Source organism: Saccopteryx leptura, chromosome 5 (assembly GCF_036850995.1).
Source record: "Saccopteryx leptura isolate mSacLep1 chromosome 5, mSacLep1_pri_phased_curated, whole genome shotgun sequence".
Classification (NCBI taxonomy): Eukaryota; Metazoa; Chordata; class Mammalia; order Chiroptera; family Emballonuridae; genus Saccopteryx; species Saccopteryx leptura.
The window spans coordinates 63,575,635-63,596,797 of record NC_089507.1 but is presented as its reverse complement, the minus strand read 5'-3'; the positions used below and the strand labels follow the sequence as shown (position 1 = coordinate 63,596,797).

At 38.3% G+C, this 21,163-nt stretch overlaps 1 protein-coding gene and 1 pseudogene across 1 annotated transcript in view; one reads left to right on the top strand and one right to left on the bottom strand.

Annotated features, from left to right (window-relative positions):
* LOC136405585 (uncharacterized) overlaps positions 1-21,163 on the bottom strand; it is a 61,388-nt gene that overhangs the window by 31,356 nt on the left and 8,869 nt on the right. The window contains exons 3-5 of the mRNA XM_066385095.1: positions 17,681-17,777; positions 15,845-15,946; positions 8,210-8,368 (exon numbers count right to left, since the gene is read on the bottom strand). Of these exons, the coding sequence (XP_066241192.1) occupies positions 8,210-8,368; positions 15,845-15,946; positions 17,681-17,777 (358 nt within the window). The remainder of the gene's footprint in view (positions 1-8,209; positions 8,369-15,844; positions 15,947-17,680; positions 17,778-21,163) is intronic.
* On the top strand, positions 18,516-20,476 carry LOC136405773 (large ribosomal subunit protein uL4-like; annotated as a pseudogene).

Sequence of the window (21,163 nt, the reverse complement as noted above, 5' to 3'; positions counted from 1 at the left end):
AAATATATTCTCCCATTGTGTAGTTTGTCTTTTTATTCTGTTCTTATTGTCTTTAGCTGTGCAGAAGCTTTTTAGTTTGATATAGTCCCATTTGTTTATCCTGTCTTTTATTTCACTTGCCCGTGGAGATAAATCAGCAAATATATTGCTGCGAGAGATGTCAGAGAGGTTACTGCCTATGTTTTCTTCTAAGATGCTTATGGTTTTATGGCTTACATTTAAGTCTTTTATCCATTTTGAGTTTATTTTTGTGAATGATGTAAGTTGGTGGTCTAGTTTCATTTTTTTTGCAGGTAGCTGTCCAATTTTCCCAACACCATTTGTTGAAGAGGCTGTCTTTACTCCAATGTATGCTCGTTTACCTCCTTTGTCAAATATCAGTTGTCCATAAAAGTGTAGATTTATTTCTGGGTTCTCAGTTCTGTTCCATTGATCTATATGCCTGGTTCTTATGCCAGTACCAGGCTGTTTTGAGTACAATGGCCTTGTAGTATAACTTGATATCCAGAAGTGTGTGATACCTCCCACTTTATTCTTCCTTTTCAAGATTGCTGAGGCTATTTGTGTTCTCTTTTGGTTCCATATAAATTTTGGAATATGTGTCCTATATCTTTGAAGTAAATCATTGGTATTTTAATTGATATTGCATTGAATTTATAAATTGCTTTTGGTAATATAGACATTTTAACCATGTTTATTCTTCCTAACGGTATATGCTTCCACTTGTTTGTATCTTCCCTGATTTCTTTTATCAATGTTTTAAAATTTTCTGAGTACAAGTCTTTAATTTCCCTTGTTAAATTCATTCCTAGGTACTTTATTTTTTTGGTTGCAATGGTGAAGGGGATTGTTCCTGACAGTTCATTGTTAGTTTATAAAAATGCCTCTGATTTCTGAGTATTAATTTTATATCCTGCCACCTTGCTGAATTCATTTATCAGGTCTAGTAGTTTTTTGACTGAGACTTTAGGGTTTTCTATATACAATACCATATCATCCACAAATAATGATAGTTTTACTACTTCTTTTCCAATTAGGATGCCTTTTATTTGTTTTTCTTGTCTGACTGCTGTGGCTAGAACTTCCAGAACTATGTTGAATAAGAGTGGTAAAAGGGGGCACCACTGCCTTGTTCCTAATCTTAAGGGGATTGCTTTTAATTTTTGCTCATTGAGTATGATGTTGGCTGTGGGTTTGTCATAAATGGCCTTTATCATGTTGAGGTATGTTCCTTGTATTCCCACTTTGCTGAGAGTTTTGATCATGAATGGGTGCTGGATTTTTTTTATTTTTTTTTATTTTTTATTTTTTATTTATTCATTTTTTTTTTAGAGAGGAGAGGGAGAGAGAGAGAGAGGAGAGACAGAGAGAAAGAAGGGGGGAGGAGCTGGAAGCATCAACTCCCATATGTGCCTTGACCAGGCAAGCCCAGGGTTTCGAACCGGCGACCTCAGTATTTCCAGGTCGACGCTTTATCCACTGCGCCACCACAGGTCAGGCCTGGGTGCTGGATTTTATCAAATGCTTTTTCTGTATCTATTGAAATTATCATGTGGTTTTTCTCCTTCCTTTTGTTTATTTGATGAATCACATTGATTGATTTGCGGATATTGTACCAGCCTTGCCTCCCAAGAATAAATCCCACTTGATCATGGTGTATAATTTTTTTCACATATTGCTGGATCTGGTTTGCTAATATTTTGTTGAGGATTTTAGCATCTAAATTCATCAGGGATATTGGCTTATGATTTTCTTTCTTTGTGTTGTCTTTGCCTGGTTGTGGAATCAGAATTATATTCGCTTCATAAAAGGAGCTTGGAAGTCTTCCTTCTTCTTGAATTTTTTGAAATAGCTTGAGAAGGATGGGAGTTCTTTGAATATTTGGTAGAATTCACTTGTGAAGCCATCAGGCCCAGGACTTTTCTTTTTTGGGAGTTTTTTGATAACTGTTTCAATCTCATTTGTTGTAATTGGTCTGTTTAGGTTTTCTGATTTTTCCAGATTAATTTTTGGAAGATTATATGTTTCAAGGAATTTGTCCATTTCATCTAGGTTGTCTAGTTTTTTGGCGAACAGTTCTTCATAGTATTTTCTTACAATATTTTGTATTTTGGTTGTGTCAGTTGTTATTTCTCCACTCTCATTTCTAATTTTCTTTATTTTAGTCCACTCTCTTTTTTTCTTGGTGAGTCTGGTTAAAGGTTCATCAATCTTGTTTACCTTTTCAAAGAACCAGCTCCTGGTTTCATTGATCCTCTGTATTGTTTCTTTAGCCTCTAAGTCATTTAGTTCTGCTCTGATCTTTATTATTTCCTTCCTTCTACTAGCTCTAGGCTTTACTTGCTGTTCTTTTTCTAGTTCTTTTAGATGCAGGGTCAAGTTGTTTGAGCTTTTTCTAACTTCTTGAAGTATGCCTGTAATGCTATGAGCTTCCCTCTCAGGACTGCTTTTGCTGTGTCCCATAAATTTTGAGTTGATGTATACTTGTTATTGTTCGTTTCTAGGAATTTTTAAATTTCTTCTTTGATCTCATTGTTAACCCAATTGTTATGTAATAACATGCTATTTAGTTTCCAAGTGTTTGAGTATTTTTCAGTTTTTCTGTTGTGGTTGATTTCTAGTTTCATGCCATTGTGATCAGAGAAAGTGCTCGATATGATTTCAATCTTCTTAAATTTGTTGAGACTGCTTTTGTGCCCTAACATGTGGTCTATCCTAGAGAATGTACCATGAGCACTTGAAAAGAATGTATATTTTGCTGCTTTAGGTTGAACAGTTCTGAAGATATCTATTAAGTCGAGTTGATCTAGTATGTCCTTTAAGTCTGCTGTTTCTTTGTTAATTTTCTTTCTTGAGGATGTATCTAGTGATGTTAGTGGAGTATTGAAATCCCCTACTATTATAGTATTGCTGTTGATCTCGCCCTTTAAATCCATCAGTCTGTTTTATATATTTAGGTGCTCCTATATTAGGTGCATAGATATTTATAATGGTTATATCTTCCTGTTGGATTGCTCTCTTTATCATTATGTAGTGACCTTCTTTATCTCTTACTATAGTCTTTGTTTTAAAGTCCATTTTGTCTGATATAAGTATTGCTACCCCAGCTTTTTTTTCATTTCCATTTGCGTGAAATATTTTTTTCCATCCTTTTATGTTCAGTCTATGTGCATCTTTTGTTTTAAGGTGTGTCTCTTGTAGACAGCATATGTATGGGTCCTGTTTTCTTATCCACACAGCTACCCTATGTCTTTTGATTGGATCATTTAATCCATTTACATTTAAGGTTATTATTGATATGTAATTGTTTATTGCCATTTTATACTTTAAAAATGTATTTCTCTTTTGCTATATTCTTTTTCTCCTTTGATCTATTTACAACAGGCCCCTTAGCATTTCTTGCAGCCTTAGTTTGGTTGTAGTGAATTCCTTGAGTTTTTTTTGTCTGGAAAGCTTTTTATTTCTCCTTCAATTTTAAACAATAGCCTTGCTGATAAAGTAGTCTTGGCTGTAGGCTCTTGTTCTGCATCACTTTGACTATTTCTTGCCATTCCCTTCTGGCCTCAAGTGTTTCTGTTGAGAAGTCAGAAGTCATCCTTATGGGGGCTCCTTTGTAGGTGGATAGTCTTTTCTTCTCTAGCAGCTTTTAATATTTTCTCTTTATCACTTAGCTTTGGTATTTTAATTATGATTTGTCTTGGTGTAGATTTCTTTGGGTTTCTCTTTAATGGAGTTCTCTGTGCTTCTTGAACTTGTGAGATGTTTTCCTGCCTTAATTGAGGGAAGTTTTCAGCTATAATATGTTTGAACAAAGTCTCTATCCCTTGTTCTTTCTCTTCTTCTTCAGGAACCCCTATGATGCGGGTGTTATTTCTCTTCATGTTGTCACAGAGCTCTCTTAGAGTTTCCTCAGACTTTTTGAGTCTCTTTTCTTTTTTCTGCTCTGCTTCCATGCCTTTATCTTGTCTTCTAACTTGCTGATTCGATTCTCAGCTTCATCCATCCTTTTAATTCCTTCCATTGTGTTCTTCATTTCTGATATTATATTTGTCACTTCTGGTTCTTTTTTATTATTTCAATGTCCTTTTTTTATATTTGCTATCTCTTTATTTAGGTGTTCTATTGTTGTTCTAATATCTTTGAGCATCCTAACAATCATTATTTTAAGCTCTGCATCTGGTAATTTCGTTATATCTGACTCATTCAGGTCCTTTTCTGAGAATTTCTCTTGATTCATTTGTGTTGCATTTCTCTGTCTTCTCATTTTGTCTGTGTAAAAGGTTTTGGCCACTGGAGTCCACTGGGTGTGGCCTCTGTGTTCTCTAGGTGTGGTCTGTCTGCAGGCCTGCCACCCCCTCTGTCGCTGCCTAGGGCATTGGGGTATGGGCATTGCCAGTGCCTGCCCACTGGGGCTGTTGCTGTGGTTTCTGCCTCTCCTTCACAGGAGTGGCTGTGATCACATGCTTGGGTGTACAAGCCTTGGTGGCCTTGGCCTTCACCCCAACCCTGCAGGTGGCGTCAAGTTCGGCCCTGAGGGCAGGGGTGAGCACCTTTGCTCAGCTGAAGGTCTCTGCCTGATTCTGGGCTTTCACCCCGCCCTTGCAGGAGGAGCCCACTTGTGGGATGGCTGCAAGCCTTGGCTCCACAGGCCGGGCAGGATTGCCTGCCCATGCTCAGTAGCAGGATTCCGCCTGCTCTGGGCTTTTGGCTCCACTCCCGTGGGAGAAGCTGGCTCTCAAGTCAGGCCACAAGCCTCAGTTCTGTGGGCAGGGCAAGGCTGTGCTCCTGTGCCCTTGCTCAAGAGTGGGTCTTCACCCCTTCCAGGCTCCTGCCCTTCCCCCGCAGGTTGGATTGCAGGCGGCCCGCAGCTGGGCTTGACCACTTTTGCACGTCCCCTCCTCCCCAGTCGGGCAAGACTGAGCCCCCACCTGGGCCTCAGCAGTGGCCAGCCGGCTTCAGCCCTTGACGACTGAACCGCACTTCTGTGTCCCACCACCGCTCGCCCTCGGTTGAGCCCTCAGCCGTGTGGGTGGGGGCGCTGAAGCTCAGTCCCTAAGACTCGCTAATGTAGTCCTGAAAGCTCCCTCCTTCTAAGCGACTCTGTTCTGAGTGCCGCGGGAGAGCTTGTTTGGCTGGTGTCCTGCTTCCCTTTGCTGGTATTGCTGTTTCCAGGGGAAATATTCACTTTAGATTTGGGGAGTGACTTATCCCAGGGGTTAGGGTGGCTGTCTCTCAAAATGTTTCTCCCTGTGCCTCCTAGATTACACTCTCTTCCTGCTACTCTGGTCCTCTCCTCTCTCCCTGTCCCCCAGAGCCCCAGGTAAGTGGTTGTGAAAGAGGTTATCTGTGCGGTCCCTTTAAGAAGAATCCTGGGTCTGAGAAATCATGTAAACAGTATCCTGCCTTGTTTCCAGCTAACTACTGTCCATGCGTCTCTTCTAGGCTCTGGGGCTGCAGGCTGGTCTTTTGTTCCTGGGACTCAGTACCCTCCCCTATCTGTTAAATTCACTTCCCGCCACGCGAGTCTCTCTTGGCTGCCATTCGCTCTGGGGAGCTGGGCAGCCCTTTCCACATTTCCACTTTTCCTACCAGTCTCAGTGTGCCTTCTTCAGTGTTCCTTGGTTGAAGGGTCCTCTTAGTTTAGTCCAAAGTTAGTTTTTCCAGATGATAGTTCTTAAAATTAGTTTGTAATCCACTTTGGTTCTGGGAGGTGGAAGTTGGTATGTCCACCTACTCCATCGCCATCTTGTCTTCCTCCTAAAACTTAATATTTCTTAATGTCAACTAATATCCAATGAGAGTTCAAATATCTAGTCTCATAAAATTGTAAAGTTTCATTTTTATAGTTTGCTTGACTTGAAATCCAAAGAAGGACCACACATTGCAATTGTAATACCTTCTAAGTTCATTTTTCGGTAAGTCCTCCCTCTTTTTTTCCCTTGCAATTTATTTGTTGACTACCTGTGTGTTTATTTATTTATTCAGTGAGGGGGGGGGGAGGCAGAGAGACAGACTCCTCCATGCACCCTGACCGGATCCACCCAGAAAGCCCACTAGGGGTCGATGCTTTGCCCATCTGGGGCGTTGCTCCATTGCTCAGCAACTGAGCTCTTTTTAGTGCTTGAGACAGAGGCCATGGAGCCATCCTCAGCACCAACTTGCTCAGTTGGAGCCAACTTGCCCCAACTGAGCCATGGCTGCAGGAAGGAGAGAGAAAGAGAGAGAGAGAGAAAGAGAGAGAAGCAAAAGGGGAAGGAGTGGAGAATCAGGGCTGAAGAAGCAGATGGGTGTTTCTCCTGTGTTCCCTTACCAGGAATCAAACCTGGGAAATCCACACGCTGGGCTGACACTCTACCACTGAGTCAATCAGCCAGTGCCCCTGTGTGTTTCTTAACGTAATAACTCCTTCTAATGCCCTGGCCAATGCCACAGTGGATAGAGCCTCTGTGTAGAGCACCAAGGTTGACTGTTTGAGCCCGAGATCACCAGCTCAATCCTGGGGTCACTGGTTCAAGCCCTAGTCAGAGCACATATGAGAAGCAACCAATTGCATAACTAAGTGCAACAATGAGTTGATGCTCCTCTCTCTCAAAAATAAAATAAAATAAAATAAAATAAAATAAATCCTTCTCACATGCAAATAATCACCTCTTACTTTAATGTACTTTAAACTTTGGATTATTTTAGCATTGTTTACAATAGCCACGATTTGGAAGCAGCCCAATTATTCATCAGTAGATGAGTGATAAAAAAGCAATAGTAAATTTATACAATGAAATAATCCTCTGTGAAAGCATGGATGGACCTGGAAAGCATTATGCTAAATGAAATAAGCCAGTCAGAGAAAGACAAATACCATATGATTTCACTCATAGGTTGAATCTAATGAACACAATAAACTAACAAACAAAACAGGAACAGGCTCATAGATACAGAGAACAGTCTGACAGGTGTAGGGGGTGGAGCACTGGCTGAAAAGGTGAAGGGATTAATAAGGTGACCAATTTTTTTATAATGAAAAGGAGGACAAAAATAAATAGAAGAAAACAATATCGTAAACAAACATTTTATTCCTTGCAACAATAATGTATTATAATATAAGTGCATATTAAAACATTTGTATATTTTATATTGTAATTATGCTTACATGCTTATTAATTTTTAATAATTGTAAGAAAAAAGTACTCATTTAGATACAAATACGTCACATCACACGCAATGGATCAACTCTGCATCGATCGAGTACGGACACTTACAGATTAGTCTTCCAATATCAAAAAGGAGGACATGTAGGAGGACACTTTTCAAGGGAGGATGGAACTTACAAAAGAAGGACTGTCCTCCCTAAAGGAGGACAATTGGTCACTTTAGGATTAAGCAAAATAAAAAAACCTCATATACAGACAAGGGTATGGTGATTATTAGAAAGAAAACGAGGCGGGGGAAGATAGGAGAGGGCAAAGTGGGGATAAATGGTGTAAGGAGACTTGACTTGGGGCAGTGAACATAAACTATACAGATGACTTATAGAACTGTACCCTTGAAATCTATATGATTTTATTAATCTGTCACTTTAATAAATTTAATAATTACAAATAATAAAGGGTTGGTTAATTGAAAAAATTTGGATTGTTTTATAATTTTAATAGTTTAGTTGTAATACAATAATTTCTTGATAAAGCCATAATGTTTCTGACCAGTGGTGGCACAGTGGATAGATCATCGACCCAGGGTGCTGAAGGCCCCAGTTTGCAACTCTGAGGTTGCCGGCTAGAGTGTAGGCTCATCAACTTAAGTGTGGGCTTGCCAGCTTGAGTGCGGGGTCGCTGGTTTGAGCATGTGATCATTGACATGATCTCAAGGTCCCTGGCTTGAGTCTAAAGGTTGCTGGCTTGAAACACAAGGTCGTTGGCTTGAGCCCAAGGTTGCTGGCTTGAGCAAGGGCTCACTGACATGGCCTGAGCCCTTTGGTCAAGACACGTATGAGAATCAATTAATGAAAAACTAAACCGAGGCAACTATGAATGATGCTTCTTATATCTCTCTTTCCCCCCTTTCTCTCCCTTCCTGTCGCTCTCTCTTAAAAAAGAATAGCCATAATGTGGTGACATAAAATTATCTCACAGTATCCATGGTATACTTTTGCTTTAGATAATTTGTCTCATGGCGTTAATCCTATGGTTTAGATTACTGTTTGTATATCACTTACAGTTGTTTGGAGACCATCTGTTCTGTCAGTGAAGCTATTCAATTTTTCTTCACTTTTCAATATTTTATCAATATTTTGGTTCATAACAATTTTTACATCAGTTATTTGACTCTTCAATGTGGATATCAAGCTGTTATCTTGATTTTTATTGTATTTCATCTATATGTAAGTAAAATATAATACAAATTTTATTTTCTATAAATAAATTGTATTATAATATATTATACACATTAAATGTCAGACATATTTCAGTATTCTGGTTGCCAGAGGAAAGGGGGGTGGGAAGGTAGTAAAGAGTAAAGGACATCAAGTATATGGTGGCAGATTTGACCTTGGGAGATGGACACACAATACACTATTCAGATGATGTTATCACAGACTTGTACACTCAAAACCTATATAATCTTATTAACACATGTCACTCAAATAAACTTAATTAAAAAATAAAAATAAGAAATAGGGGTTGGGTGTAAGAGGGATATATCAATGTATTTAATCAGCAGTGGAGTTTTTATTTTATTTTATTATTTTTAAAAAATATTTTTTGTATTTTTCTAAAGTTAGAAGCAGGGAGGCAGACAGACTCCCCCATGTGCCTGACCAGATAGCGATGCTCTGCCCATATGGGCATTGTTCTATTGCGGCCAGAGCCATTCCAGTGCCCAAGGCGGAGGCCATGGAGCCATCCCCAGCTCCCGGGCCAACTTTGCTCCAATGGAGCCTTGGCTGCGGGAGGGGAAGAGAGAGATAGAGAGGAAGGAAGGAGAGGGGAAGGGTGGAGAAGCAGATGGGTGCTTCTCCTGTGTGCCCTGGCCAGGAATTGAACTTGAGACTTCCAGACACCAGGCCAATGCTCTACCGCTGAGCCAACTGGCCAGGGCCTGGAATTGATTTTTTTAAAACTTAAACTGTTTAGCCGGTTGGCTCAGCGGTAGAGCATCAGCCTAGCGTGCGGAGGACCCAGGTTCGATTCCCGGCCAGGGCACATAGGAGAAGCGCCCATTTGCTTCTCCACCCCTCCGCCGTGCTTTCCTCTCTGTCTCTCTCTTCCCCTCCCGCAGCCAACGCTCCATTGGAGCAAAGATGGCCCGGGCGCTGGGGATGGCTCTGTGGCCTCTGCCTCAGGCGCTAGAGTGGCTCTGGTCGCATCATGGCGACGCCCAGGATGGGCAGAGCATCGCCCCCTGGTGGGCAGAGCGTCGCCCCATGGTGGGCGTGCCGGGTGGATCCCGGTCGGGAGCATGCGGGAGTCTGTCTGTCTCTCCCTGTTTCCAGCTTCAGAAAAATGAAAAAAAAACAAAAAAAACAAACAAAAAAAACTTAAACTGTTTAGTTTTTTGGACTTTATTTTAAAGGGAAGAGTTAGATTCATAGTCAAATTGAGTGGAAAGTAAATGCTTGTTATCCTCAGCACAAACATGTCCTCCCTCACTAGTAACATCCACACCAGAGTGGTACATTTGTTATAATGGATGGCCTTACACTGATGCATCATTATCACTCAAAGCCCATAGTTTACATTAGGGTTCACTGTTGGTATTATACACTCAACAGGTTTGGACAAATGTATAATGACATGTAGTCACCATTACAGTTTCATAAACAATTTCACTGCCCTTAAAATCCTCTCTACTCAACCTATTCATGCCTCCCTTCTCCCTAAGCCCTGGCTACAATTGGTATTTTGACTGTCTCCCTAGTTTTACTTTTCTAGAATGTCATATGGTTGGAATCACACAGTATATAGCCTTTTCAGGTTGGCTTCTCTGACTTAGTAATAGGTATTTAAGACTCCTCCCTGTCTTTTCACTGCTTGATAGCTCATTTCCTTTTAGTGTGGAATAATATGCCATTGTTTGGGTGTACCACAGTTTATTTTTCCATTCACCTGTGAAAAGAAACCTTGTGAAAAGAAATACGGTTGCCTCTGTGTTTTGTGAATTATGAATAAAGCTGCTCTAACATCTGTATGCAGGTTTTTGTGTGGACAAAAGTTTTCAACTCCTTTGGGTCAAGACCAACAAGCTGATTGCTGGATTGTATGGTGAGAATATGTTGAGTTTTGTAAAAAAGCACCAAATTGCCTTCTAAAGTGGTTGCACCATTTTGCATTCCCACCAGTGGTGAATAAAAATTGCTATTGCTCCACATCCTTTTCAGCCTTTGGTGTGTTTTGAATTTTGGCCATTCCAATAGGTGTAGTGGTATCTCATTGTTGCTTTAATTTGCAGTTCCCCAATGACATATGATGTTGAGCATCTTTTCATGTTTATTTGCCATCTGTATATCTTGTTTGGTGAGGTATCTATTCAGGTCTCTGACCCATTTTAAAATCAGGTTATTTTTGTACTGTTGAGTTTTAAAAGTTCTTTCTATATTGTGGGTGATGGTCCTTTATCAGATGTGTCTTTTGCAAATATTTTCTCCCAGCATGTGGCTTGTATTCTCATTATCTTGACAGTTTTTTGATCCCTCTGACAGTGTTTTTTAATTGGTGTTTTTAGACCCTTAACTTTAAAAGTGATTATTGATGTAGTTGGATTAATATGTACCATATTTATAACTGGTTTCTGTTTATTTCTTCATTCCAATTGTTTGTCTTCTCTGTCCATATTAACAAAAGTGATGTCTAAGATATAGCATTATATTAAAAAAAAAGTAAGCTGCAACTGCAGAACAATATTAAATAATACCTCATTAAACATTTAGTATGTGCCAGGCACTATTTAGGCACTTCATATGTATTAGCTCATTTAATTTCCAAACCATTCTATAAAGCAGTACTCTAATCATCTTTTATTTTTTTTAATTAAGAAAACTAAGACTGAGAGTGATAAATAAGTAGCTCAATGTTACAGAGCTAGAGGAAAAACTAAGATTCAGACTCAAGAGGCTCCAGAGACTATTCTATCTATCTATCTATCTATCTATCTATCTATCTATCTATCTATCTATCTACCTATCATCTATCTACCTACCTACCTACCTACCTACCTACCTACCTAATCCTGGAAGGTTACACACCAAGCTGTCTTTGAGGAGTGCTCACACCATGGGGGGTGGGTGTTAGATTGAGATTGTAGTAGATATTCATATTTTACTTTATGTAGATTTGTATTATCTCACTTTATTAATGAGCATTACTTTTAAAATAAAAAATATTAAAAACCCTTGCTCTGGCAAATTATCAAATCTACCTTAAACAGAACTTTGACCTTGGTCATTGCACCATGCAGCTTATAATGATGTTCTGTGAGGAGTCCATGAGATAGATGTAGAAAAGGTGTTGGCAGATAAACTGTGGGACCCCCCCCCCCAAAAAAAGACATGTTCAAGACCTCATTCCAGATGACTTTATTTGGAAATCAGTTCTTTGCTCATGTAATCAAGATAGTTGATTTTTGTTTTTCTCTTCTTTGTTAAAATGCTTCATCTGTTTCAATTTAAGAGAATCATCTAAGTTTTGTCAAAATAATGTATTCATAGTCCATTCAATGGCATTTGTTACATTTATGTATATATCTTAAGATCTCTCAAAAATACATTTTTGTACTGTATGCTTTTTGTTAATTATAGTATGAGAAATTCAACAACTGTTAGAAAATTTTCTCGATTTAAAGCTTACCAGGTTAGCTTATAAATGTTAAACAAAAATTCTTTGATGTCAGATGTGTTAACTGCTTAAAATGTGCATATTTTCACATAGTAACTAGTTTTCAAGGAGCTATGCTAATATATATATTTTGGCTGTCTTGAAAATGCAGAATTCTTCATATGAAAAATGTATGAATTTAAATATAAAAACACCTATCTTTATAAACATTGTGGTGGAAACACCCTATGGTGATGCCCAATGAGTCACATCCTTGTAAAATCCCCTCCCCTATTCTAATAGAAGGTAAGGTTATATAGAATGTCCCTCCTGTGATTGTTACATCATACAAAGTTAGAAGAGAGGGGTGAGAAAGATTCCTATATTGGCCCTGAAGAGGCAAGCAGCCATGTTGAGGACACCCATCTTGGGTGGCAGGGAATTGCTATCAGTTTCTAGGATCTGAGGGTGTCCTCCAAACCAGCAGTCAGCAAAAAGCTGTATCCCTGATGGAGCTATAAGAAAATATATAATTTTTAATTTTAAGAGTAAATTTGAGCAAAACTTGATCCTAATCCAGTAGGGCCTAACCAGAAGTGGTTAGAAGTGCTCCCAGGAAATGAATTCTGCCACAACCTGAATGATCCAGGAAGCAGATTTCTTTCCAGAGCTTCCAGATGAGAACACAGCCTGGCTAACACACTGAGCACAGTCCCGAGAGACCCTGAGCAGAGAACCCAGGTAAGCCATGCTTGATTCCTAACCCACAGGAACTGAGATAATAATACATGTGTGCTGTTTTGTAGTAACTTGTCACACATAAATAGAACACTAGTACAGGTATACTTAAAGTATTTTATTATGGAAAAGTTCAATATACAAAAGCAGAGTGAATAGTATAATGAAGCCCTATGTACCCATCACTTACTTTCAGCACTTACCAGCGCCTGGTTAATCTTGTTTCATATGCTACTACCGATTATCCCTTTCCCAAATGTGTTATTTTAAAGCAAATTCCAGACATTCTATTACTTTAGTCTGTAAATCCTTCATTTTGAATCTGTAAAAGATATGGTCTCATTTTTCTTAAAAACAAAACCACACATCATTATCACATCTAAAAAAATTCATTAGTATCATCAAATTTATAAAAAAAAGTTTTGTTTATAGTTGTTTTTTGAACCAGGATCCAAAGCCTACACTTTGTATTTTGTGTCTACATAATTGATGTGTCTTAAGTGTCTTTTAATTTGTGGGTTCGCCCTAACAACTTTCCCCCTTGCAATTTATTTGTTGAAGAAATTGGGTCCTTTGTCTTGTAGCGTTTCTCATATTCTAGATTTTGCTGATTTCATTGCTGTGGTATCATTTAATATGGTCATTGATCTACTTCCTGTATACCGGTAGTGACATCCGAAGGCTTGGTCATGGTCAGGTTTGATGTTTTGGATAAGCATACTTCAGATGTGTGCTGTGTAGTCCTTATTGTGCAATATCAGGAAACACATAACTGCTAATTTTCTCCCTTTTCATGACCTTAGGAATAATGAATGGGTTTCGGTGGTTTGAGCCATAATGAAGTTCTGCTTCAGTTTGTTACCTCATTTTTTATCATTGATGATGTCTGTCTATATCCATTATTTCATTAGGAATTGCAAAACAGTGACATTTGATCACCTCTTCTTCTTCATTTATTAACTGTAATATTTGTATAAAGATCCTCTAAAAATCTTTTCCTCACCAACTATTTGGTTCCTTTGAGATACAGTTCATATAGGAAAGTCAGAATAAATGCTTGATCTTCCAAAGTTGACTGAGGAGGGACTCCACTTCCCTGTTTGGCAGTATCTAGGAACTCATGGAATTGAATACTTTTGATGTGTTACAATCCACTGCAGTTATTATTCTTTTTGATGTTCAAATTATTCCATCACTGGCCAGTGGCAGCCTCTTCAAGTTGGCTCTTAGTCTTTTGACATGAGCAAAGTAGATTTTATAGATATCTTGTTTCTGGTATGACAAAATGTTCTGGCTTATGTTTCCTGCCCCATATCTGGAATAGTCCCCGTTCCTTCTAGTGTAAAATAGTATCTAGAGACTATAATCTAGATACTGAGGGCCACTCTGCTATTAGATTGGTCATTGTTTCTAGGGTTTCTCAGTGGATAGTCTAGGAAATACTATTTTTTTAAAAAAGAAACATATCACATGATATATTTTCACTACATATTTTTTTCATGACCAAAACATTATAATTTACAAATTTAATATAAAATACAAAGTCCATAATTTCTTGAAATTCTCACCCAGCTCCTATCTGTACAAAGTTAAGTCTATACTTTCAGTCTTATCATCAGGAAGGACACTTAATTCTTCATCTGTCCATTGGGAAGATCTGGATATAGAAAGTAACCCAGCACAATATCTGAGTCATGCCACACTGCCAGGGAATCCAGAACCACATGGTTGCACTGAATGACTCACCTGGATCCCCTGGGATCTGGTGAGCTGGGGAAACTGTCTGTACGGGGCAGCTGTGCACATGCCACCAGCCTGACAGACTCCTTCGCTTCCAGCCGCAGCTGCAGGGGCCTCTGAAGAGGTACCTCCACCAGCCAACGAAAGGCCCCAGCCAGTCAGGGCCACAAGCCAGTCAGAGTGGAGACGGCCATCCTGAAACCCTCAATTACATATATTTCAATATTTAACTTTCAATTTAAATTTAGGATTACAGCCCAGGCTGAGTAGCTCGGTTGGGAGCTTTGTCTCAATACATGAGTTTTGTGGGTTCTAGCCCCGGTCAGGGCACATACAAGAATCAAACAATAAATGCATAAATAAGTGGAACATCAAACCAATGTTGTTTTTTTTTCTTTCTTTTATCCCTTACTCTCTCTCTAAAATCAATTTTTAAAATTTAAAAATAAATTAGGATTATTCATATTACTTAATTCTTTGACTTTATATTTTTATCTTCTTGCTGAAAATCTTGATTCCTAACATTAACTGGATTACTCAAAGTAATTTATTTACCTATATAGCTAACTATATAAGCCAATTTCAGAATTGTAACACCAGTGTTATTACTAACAACGTGACACTTAAAAATAAATATTTAAATATTTTTAGACCTCACAAGAAATATACAATCGAATTACTGTATTTAAAAATCACTTGGAAGTAAATTTTCACTGTTTCTTAAGCCATCATCAACTCAATACATAGTTGGGTTCTTTTTTTTCTTTGAATTTTAGGGATTACTTTTTAAATTAAAAGTTTTTTTATTATGATAAAATATACATAGTATAACATTTGTAATTTTAACGATTTTCAACAGTCTAGTTCAGTGGTATTAAGTATTTATCTACGTTGTTGTGCAACTATCACCACCAATTATCTCTAGAAATTTTTCATCTTCTCAAACTGAAACTCTGTACCCCTTAAATAATAACTCCTCTTCCTCCCCCCTTTTCCAGGCTCTGGCAACCACCATTCTACTTGCTGTCTGTATAAATCTGACTACTCTAGATACCTTATATAAGTGGAATCACATATTTGTCATCTTGTGATTGTCTTATATCACTTAGCAGGGACTACTTTTTAAATATTTAATAGTATTTTAAAATTATGTAAAATATATACATGGTTCCAAAGTCAAATTTATAAAACAAGTTGCATTCAGAGAGGTCTAGTTTCTCTTCCTAGCCCTCCATCCTTACCATAGGCAACCATTAGAATGTTTTTTATTTATTCTTCCCTTGTACCCCTCTAGCCCACCTTTTTTTTTAATACTATAAGCAAATAAATACATATATTTATATCTATTCCATTTTCCTTAAATGGTTGCATATGCAAATTAGTAATAGTATACTTTATCTTGATTTATTCACTTACCATGTATCATGAATATCATTACTTATCATTATATGGAGATAAAAGTTCTCAGTTCTTATTCATCTTTAGAGCTCTTAACTCATAATACCTAGCTGATTTGACATCTGCAATACTAACAGTGTTTGGAAATACAGTTACAGGTTACATACCATATATTTTCCTAATACTTGCTGAAAATCTGCAGCAACTGCATTTGAAGGAGAAAAATGTTCTTTTGACATCAAAGGATTTTTCAGAAAACTATCACTAACCTGGAGAAATGAATGGAAATATTTAAACTAAATAGATAATTTCAACTGGATAATTACAGAGTTAATGTTTATTTGAAGCCAGTCTGGCAGAAACCTGAAATAAAAGAAACCAGGACATTTCAAGATTTTTGGTGGCAGGTGTCCTTTCTACTTAAAGATGCAGCATTTGTGAAAACTGCTTGCCAATCTTCTCTGCTTCTGTAATACAGATTATAATCTCATACCATGAGATTGCAGGTGCTTCCTTAATTCTTTGGTATATCTGAGTACTTGAGGGAAAGAGCAGATGTTTACCTCTGGCAAACAAGAAAGACAGGAGTCCATGATATTTTCTAAATATGTGCTTATTTTTTCCTCCTGCTCCTATCCTCAAAATCCATTCAATGATAACAAAGCAAGCCCAACTAAATGTCATGATACCATCTTTTAAGCCCTATAGAGTTTTATAGGACTCTTCAAAGTTTCAAGAAGAAATTCTGACATTTGTTTGTACTAAATGTTGTATTCCCAGAGGTAGTGGTAAAAATTATATGGTTAGCAATTTTGTGTTATCTGGTTTTGGAAAGATGGTAAAGTTGGGATGTTTTGTCATAATGGCAGAGAGGAAAAAAAATTAGGGTATAGTCAACTGAATGGCTAACAGTGTTTAGTACCAAGACTCTAACAATTGTCTACACATAACTGTCATTGCAGAGTGACAATATTAGGCCTTATAACTTTTGATTCTGTATACAGTTATAGTTTGAGCTGTGTTAAAGTAGGTTGGTACACTACATAAATAAAATATATGCATGATTCATAAATGTGACTAAATAATAACTATTAGCAATTAAATAGCTGATTTTTCCATTAATAGTTCTTATTAAAATATTTATCCTGAATTATGTATTTGTAAATAAAATTGAAGATTAGTATTATTTACTTCTAAAAATAAGATATAAATGTACTGCATGGACCATAAAGTTACCAGAATAATGGTTTTAGTCCTCATCTGTCACTGAGACTGCCTTATACAAAGTCTCCTTATTCTGGTTGGAGCTCAAACTCTGGGTGATAGTAAGCACCAGGTGATAGCTATTGAAAGGTTGATTACCCTTTAAGAAATTTTTAAAAATTTATTTTATTTAGAAAATTAAATTTAATGGGGTGACATTGATCAATAAGAGTACATAGGTTTCAGGTAAACATCTCCATAGCCTTTAAGAAATTTATAAAATCTCATCTATCTACATAAGTACATATATGTAAGTCCTTTATTTACTATATTTTATATTTGTTGTCAATTTTCAGGTAAAACTTTCCTTAAAGATAGTATGTCTTGATTAAAAAATTCTTCTATTTAACTTTTAAAATTAATCCATATTTTCTACTGGAAGTGTGTTATATGTAAATTAAATACACATGCTATTGAGAAAGTATTGTAAATATTAGTAAAACTTCATTTCTTTATTTCTAGAGAATAAAATTAATATAAAGAGATTCTAATAGATATGAGTAAATTGTCTTTGCAGATCTAGCTTCAGAGTTGGGGTAGTATGGAAGCAGGAGACACACGAGGGATAGGGGTAAAAAATCTCTGAAGGTCATTAATTGCTGTGCTTTTTAGATAGATGAATGACCCGCCTTTGCTTAGTAACATTACTACTAATAAACTATAAAATTAAACTGTAAAATAGGGACCTCATAATTTCAGAAATTGCAGAGGTCCTTAAAGTAGTATAAGAAATTACTTACATCTTTAAGAAAAGCAGATGGTGTTACAATATCCAAAGCATTGTCTGAGGCACATAGGTAAGTGATCCCATCAATAAAGAGACTATGATAGACAAAGCTTTGAAAAGAATACATCAAAAAAATACATTCATTTACATGATAATGTTAAATAAATTAAGCACCTATGCAGCAAATTTAAGTTCATCGTCAAGCTCTCATTAATAGTATAAAAGCTATATAGATAACTTTTATTATCAGAATATTAGAATCTTTCATTTATTTGAAAAACTAAATTATGTTAAAGAAAAAACTATAGCCTGACCAAGCAGTGGCGCAGTGGATGGAGCGTCGGACTGGGATGCGGAAGGACCCAGGTTCGAGTCCCAGGGGTTGCCAGTTTGAGCGTGGGCTCATCTGGCTTGAGCAAAAAGCTCACTAGCATGGACCCAAGGTCACTGGCTCGAGTGGGGGGTTACTCGGTCTGCTGAAGGCCCGCGGTCATGGCACATATGAGAAAGCAATCAATGAACAACTACGGTGTCACAATGAGAAACTGATAATTGGTGCTTCTCGTCTCTCTCCGTTCCTGTCTGTCTGTCCCTATCTGTCCCTCTCTCTGACTCTCTCTCTCTGTCCCTGTAAAAAAACTAAAAAAAAAAAAAAAAGAAAAAACTATAAAATTTGAATATTTAAAATAAATTATATAAATAAAATATATTACAATAAGGAGAAAATTCACAATCTAATATAGATGTAGAAAATTAATAATCAAACCAAATATTATCACCTATATTCCAAGACTAAATCAAGATTCTGACCAAATAAGGGAGGAATGTGGCCTTGTCCTCTCTACACCATGGTGTGTGCTTGTCCACTGATAATCAGTGTACTCTGAAAAGGAGAATCATCTGGTGAAAGTGTCACTTTTCCTGCTGTGTTCAATATTCCCATTCTACCAGATATTATGAACTGCAAAAACAATAGAGAGCCCAATGCTGTCAGTGAATTGGCAGGTCATCAAACCAGTGCTGAGTCTTATGGGGCTGGCAGAGCTGTGGGCCAAATTCCCAGAGTTCAAGGTGGTAGGACTCATCGTCCTGGCGGCCCTGGCTGCCTTGGCCTCATCAGCACTGGGTATGTCTACAGGTCATCACATTAAGGAAATTACTAAACTCCCTTTGGTGGTTGAAGATAAAGTTGAAGGCTACAAGAAAACCAAGGAGGCTGTTGTGCTTCTAAAGGAATATAAGGCCTGTAATGAGATCAAAAAGGTCCATCAATAGATGACTGGATAAAGAAGATATGGCACATATACACTATGGAATACTACTCAGTCATAAGAAATGATGACATCGGATCATTTACAGCAAAATGGTGGGATCTTGATAACATTATACGAAGTGAAATAAGTAAATCAGAAAAAACCAGGAACTGCATTATTCCATTCGTAGGTGGGACATAAAAGTGAGACTAAGAGACATTGATAAGAGTGTGGTGGTTATGGGGGGAGGGGGGAGAGGGAGAGGGGAAGGGGGAGGGGGAGGGGCACAAAGAAAACTAGATAGAAGGTGACAGAGGACAATCTGACTTTGGGTGATGGGTATGCAACATAACTGAACGACAAGATAACCTGGACGTGTTATCTTTGAATATATGTATCCTGATTTATTGATGTCGCCCATTAAAAAAATTAAATTATTAAAAAAATTAAAAAAAGGTCTATGCTTCTTAGCAAATGACAGCTGGCAAGGGCAAATGAGAAACCGTTGTCACGTCCAGTGCAGGGACCCTGCCATCATCTACAGTGAGAACAATGGTATCATCAAAGCCTTCAGAAACATCCCTGGAATTACTCTGCTTAATGTAAGCAAACTGGACATTTTGAAACTTGCTACTGGTGGGCATGTGGGCCGTTTCTGCATTTGTACTGAAAGTACTTTCTTTTTTTTTTTTTTTGTATTTTTCTGAAGCTGGAAACGGGGAGAGACAGTCAGGCAGACTCCCGCATGCGCCCGACCGGGATCCACCCGGCACACCCACCAGGGGCGATGCTCTGCCCACCAGGGGGCGATGCTCTGCCCCTCTGGGGCGTCACTCTGCTGCGACCAGAGCCACTCTAGCGCCTGGGGCAGAGGCCAAGGAGCCATCCCCAGCACCCATCTTTGCTCCAATGGAGCCTTGGCTGCAGGAGGGGAAGAGAGAGACAGAGAGGAAGGAGGGGGGGGTGGAGAAGCAAATGGGCGCTTCTCCTATGTGCCCTGGCCGGGAATCGAACCTGGGTCCCCCACACACCAGGCCGACACTCTACCGCTGAGCCAACCGGCCAGGGCCGAAAGTGCTTCCTGCAAGTTAGATAGATGATCTGTGTGGCACTTGGAGTAAAGCTGCCGCCTTGAGGGGTAACACGCACAAGATGCTTGGTATTGACCTTAGCAGAATTTTGAAAAGCCCAGGAATCCAAAGAGCCTTCCAAGAACCACACAATTAGATTTGCTGTAGGGTCCAGAGAAGAATCCACTGAAAAACCTGACATCACAATGAAGCTAAACCTGCATTCAAAGACCATGTACTGGAACACCATTCTTTGCCAAGCCAAGAACCAACAAGCTTGGTGGATAAAGTGCTAGAATTCCAATCAGGTAAGAATAGGGTTCCAGGCAAGGAGTCTGTGGTGGGGAAGAAAGAAAATAAGGCTGTTGATGTTATGAAACAGAAGCCTTTGGTGGGAAAAAAGGCTGCAGCTACCAACAAACCCACAGCTGAGAAGAAGCCCGCAGAAAAGAACCCACCACAGAAGAGAAGACACCTGTAGCATAAACTAAATTTATTTATTTCACAAAGGTCAAGTCATTGTGAATAGCTAATTTTGAAAAAAAAAAACCTGTCAAAGGCAGTGAGAAAAAAAAGAATGCTATGTTCACTGATTTTTATTATCCTTATAGTTTTAGGTAGACATATTCAATTGTGGCACTTCTTGGCTTTCTATCATGGTAGATTAGAATTTAAAAGTTGTAAACTGCCAATATCAAACATTCAGGAGAACAGAAGGAGTTGGGGAGGAGGAATTAAACTCCTCTATAGTATGTAAAAGTGTATTATCCTGACCACTCCAACTTCTAGACCTTCTGTGCCTTCTCACAGTCACATGTTAGGAGGCTAGAAGACTCTTGGAAAGTGCCTACACCTTTACTGCCCAACAATCCAGAAAATGTAAGGATATGGCAACAAAAATAGTCACTTGGTGCCTAGGCTTTAATTTAGTTGTTTTGAACACTTTATATTCAAATAGTTAACAGGCAACAGACCTGGTCAAATGCTAAATTGGATATAAATGAGAATGAGGGATCTCAGAAACAGGGAGAAAAGACAATACTATATACAGAAAATGGTGTCCTTGTAATATAAACCCTTTTGCTCTTGCTGGGTAGCTCAGTTGGGTAGAGTGTAGTCCCGATAAGCCAAGGTTGTAGGTTCAATCCCTGGTCAGGGCACATACAAGAATCA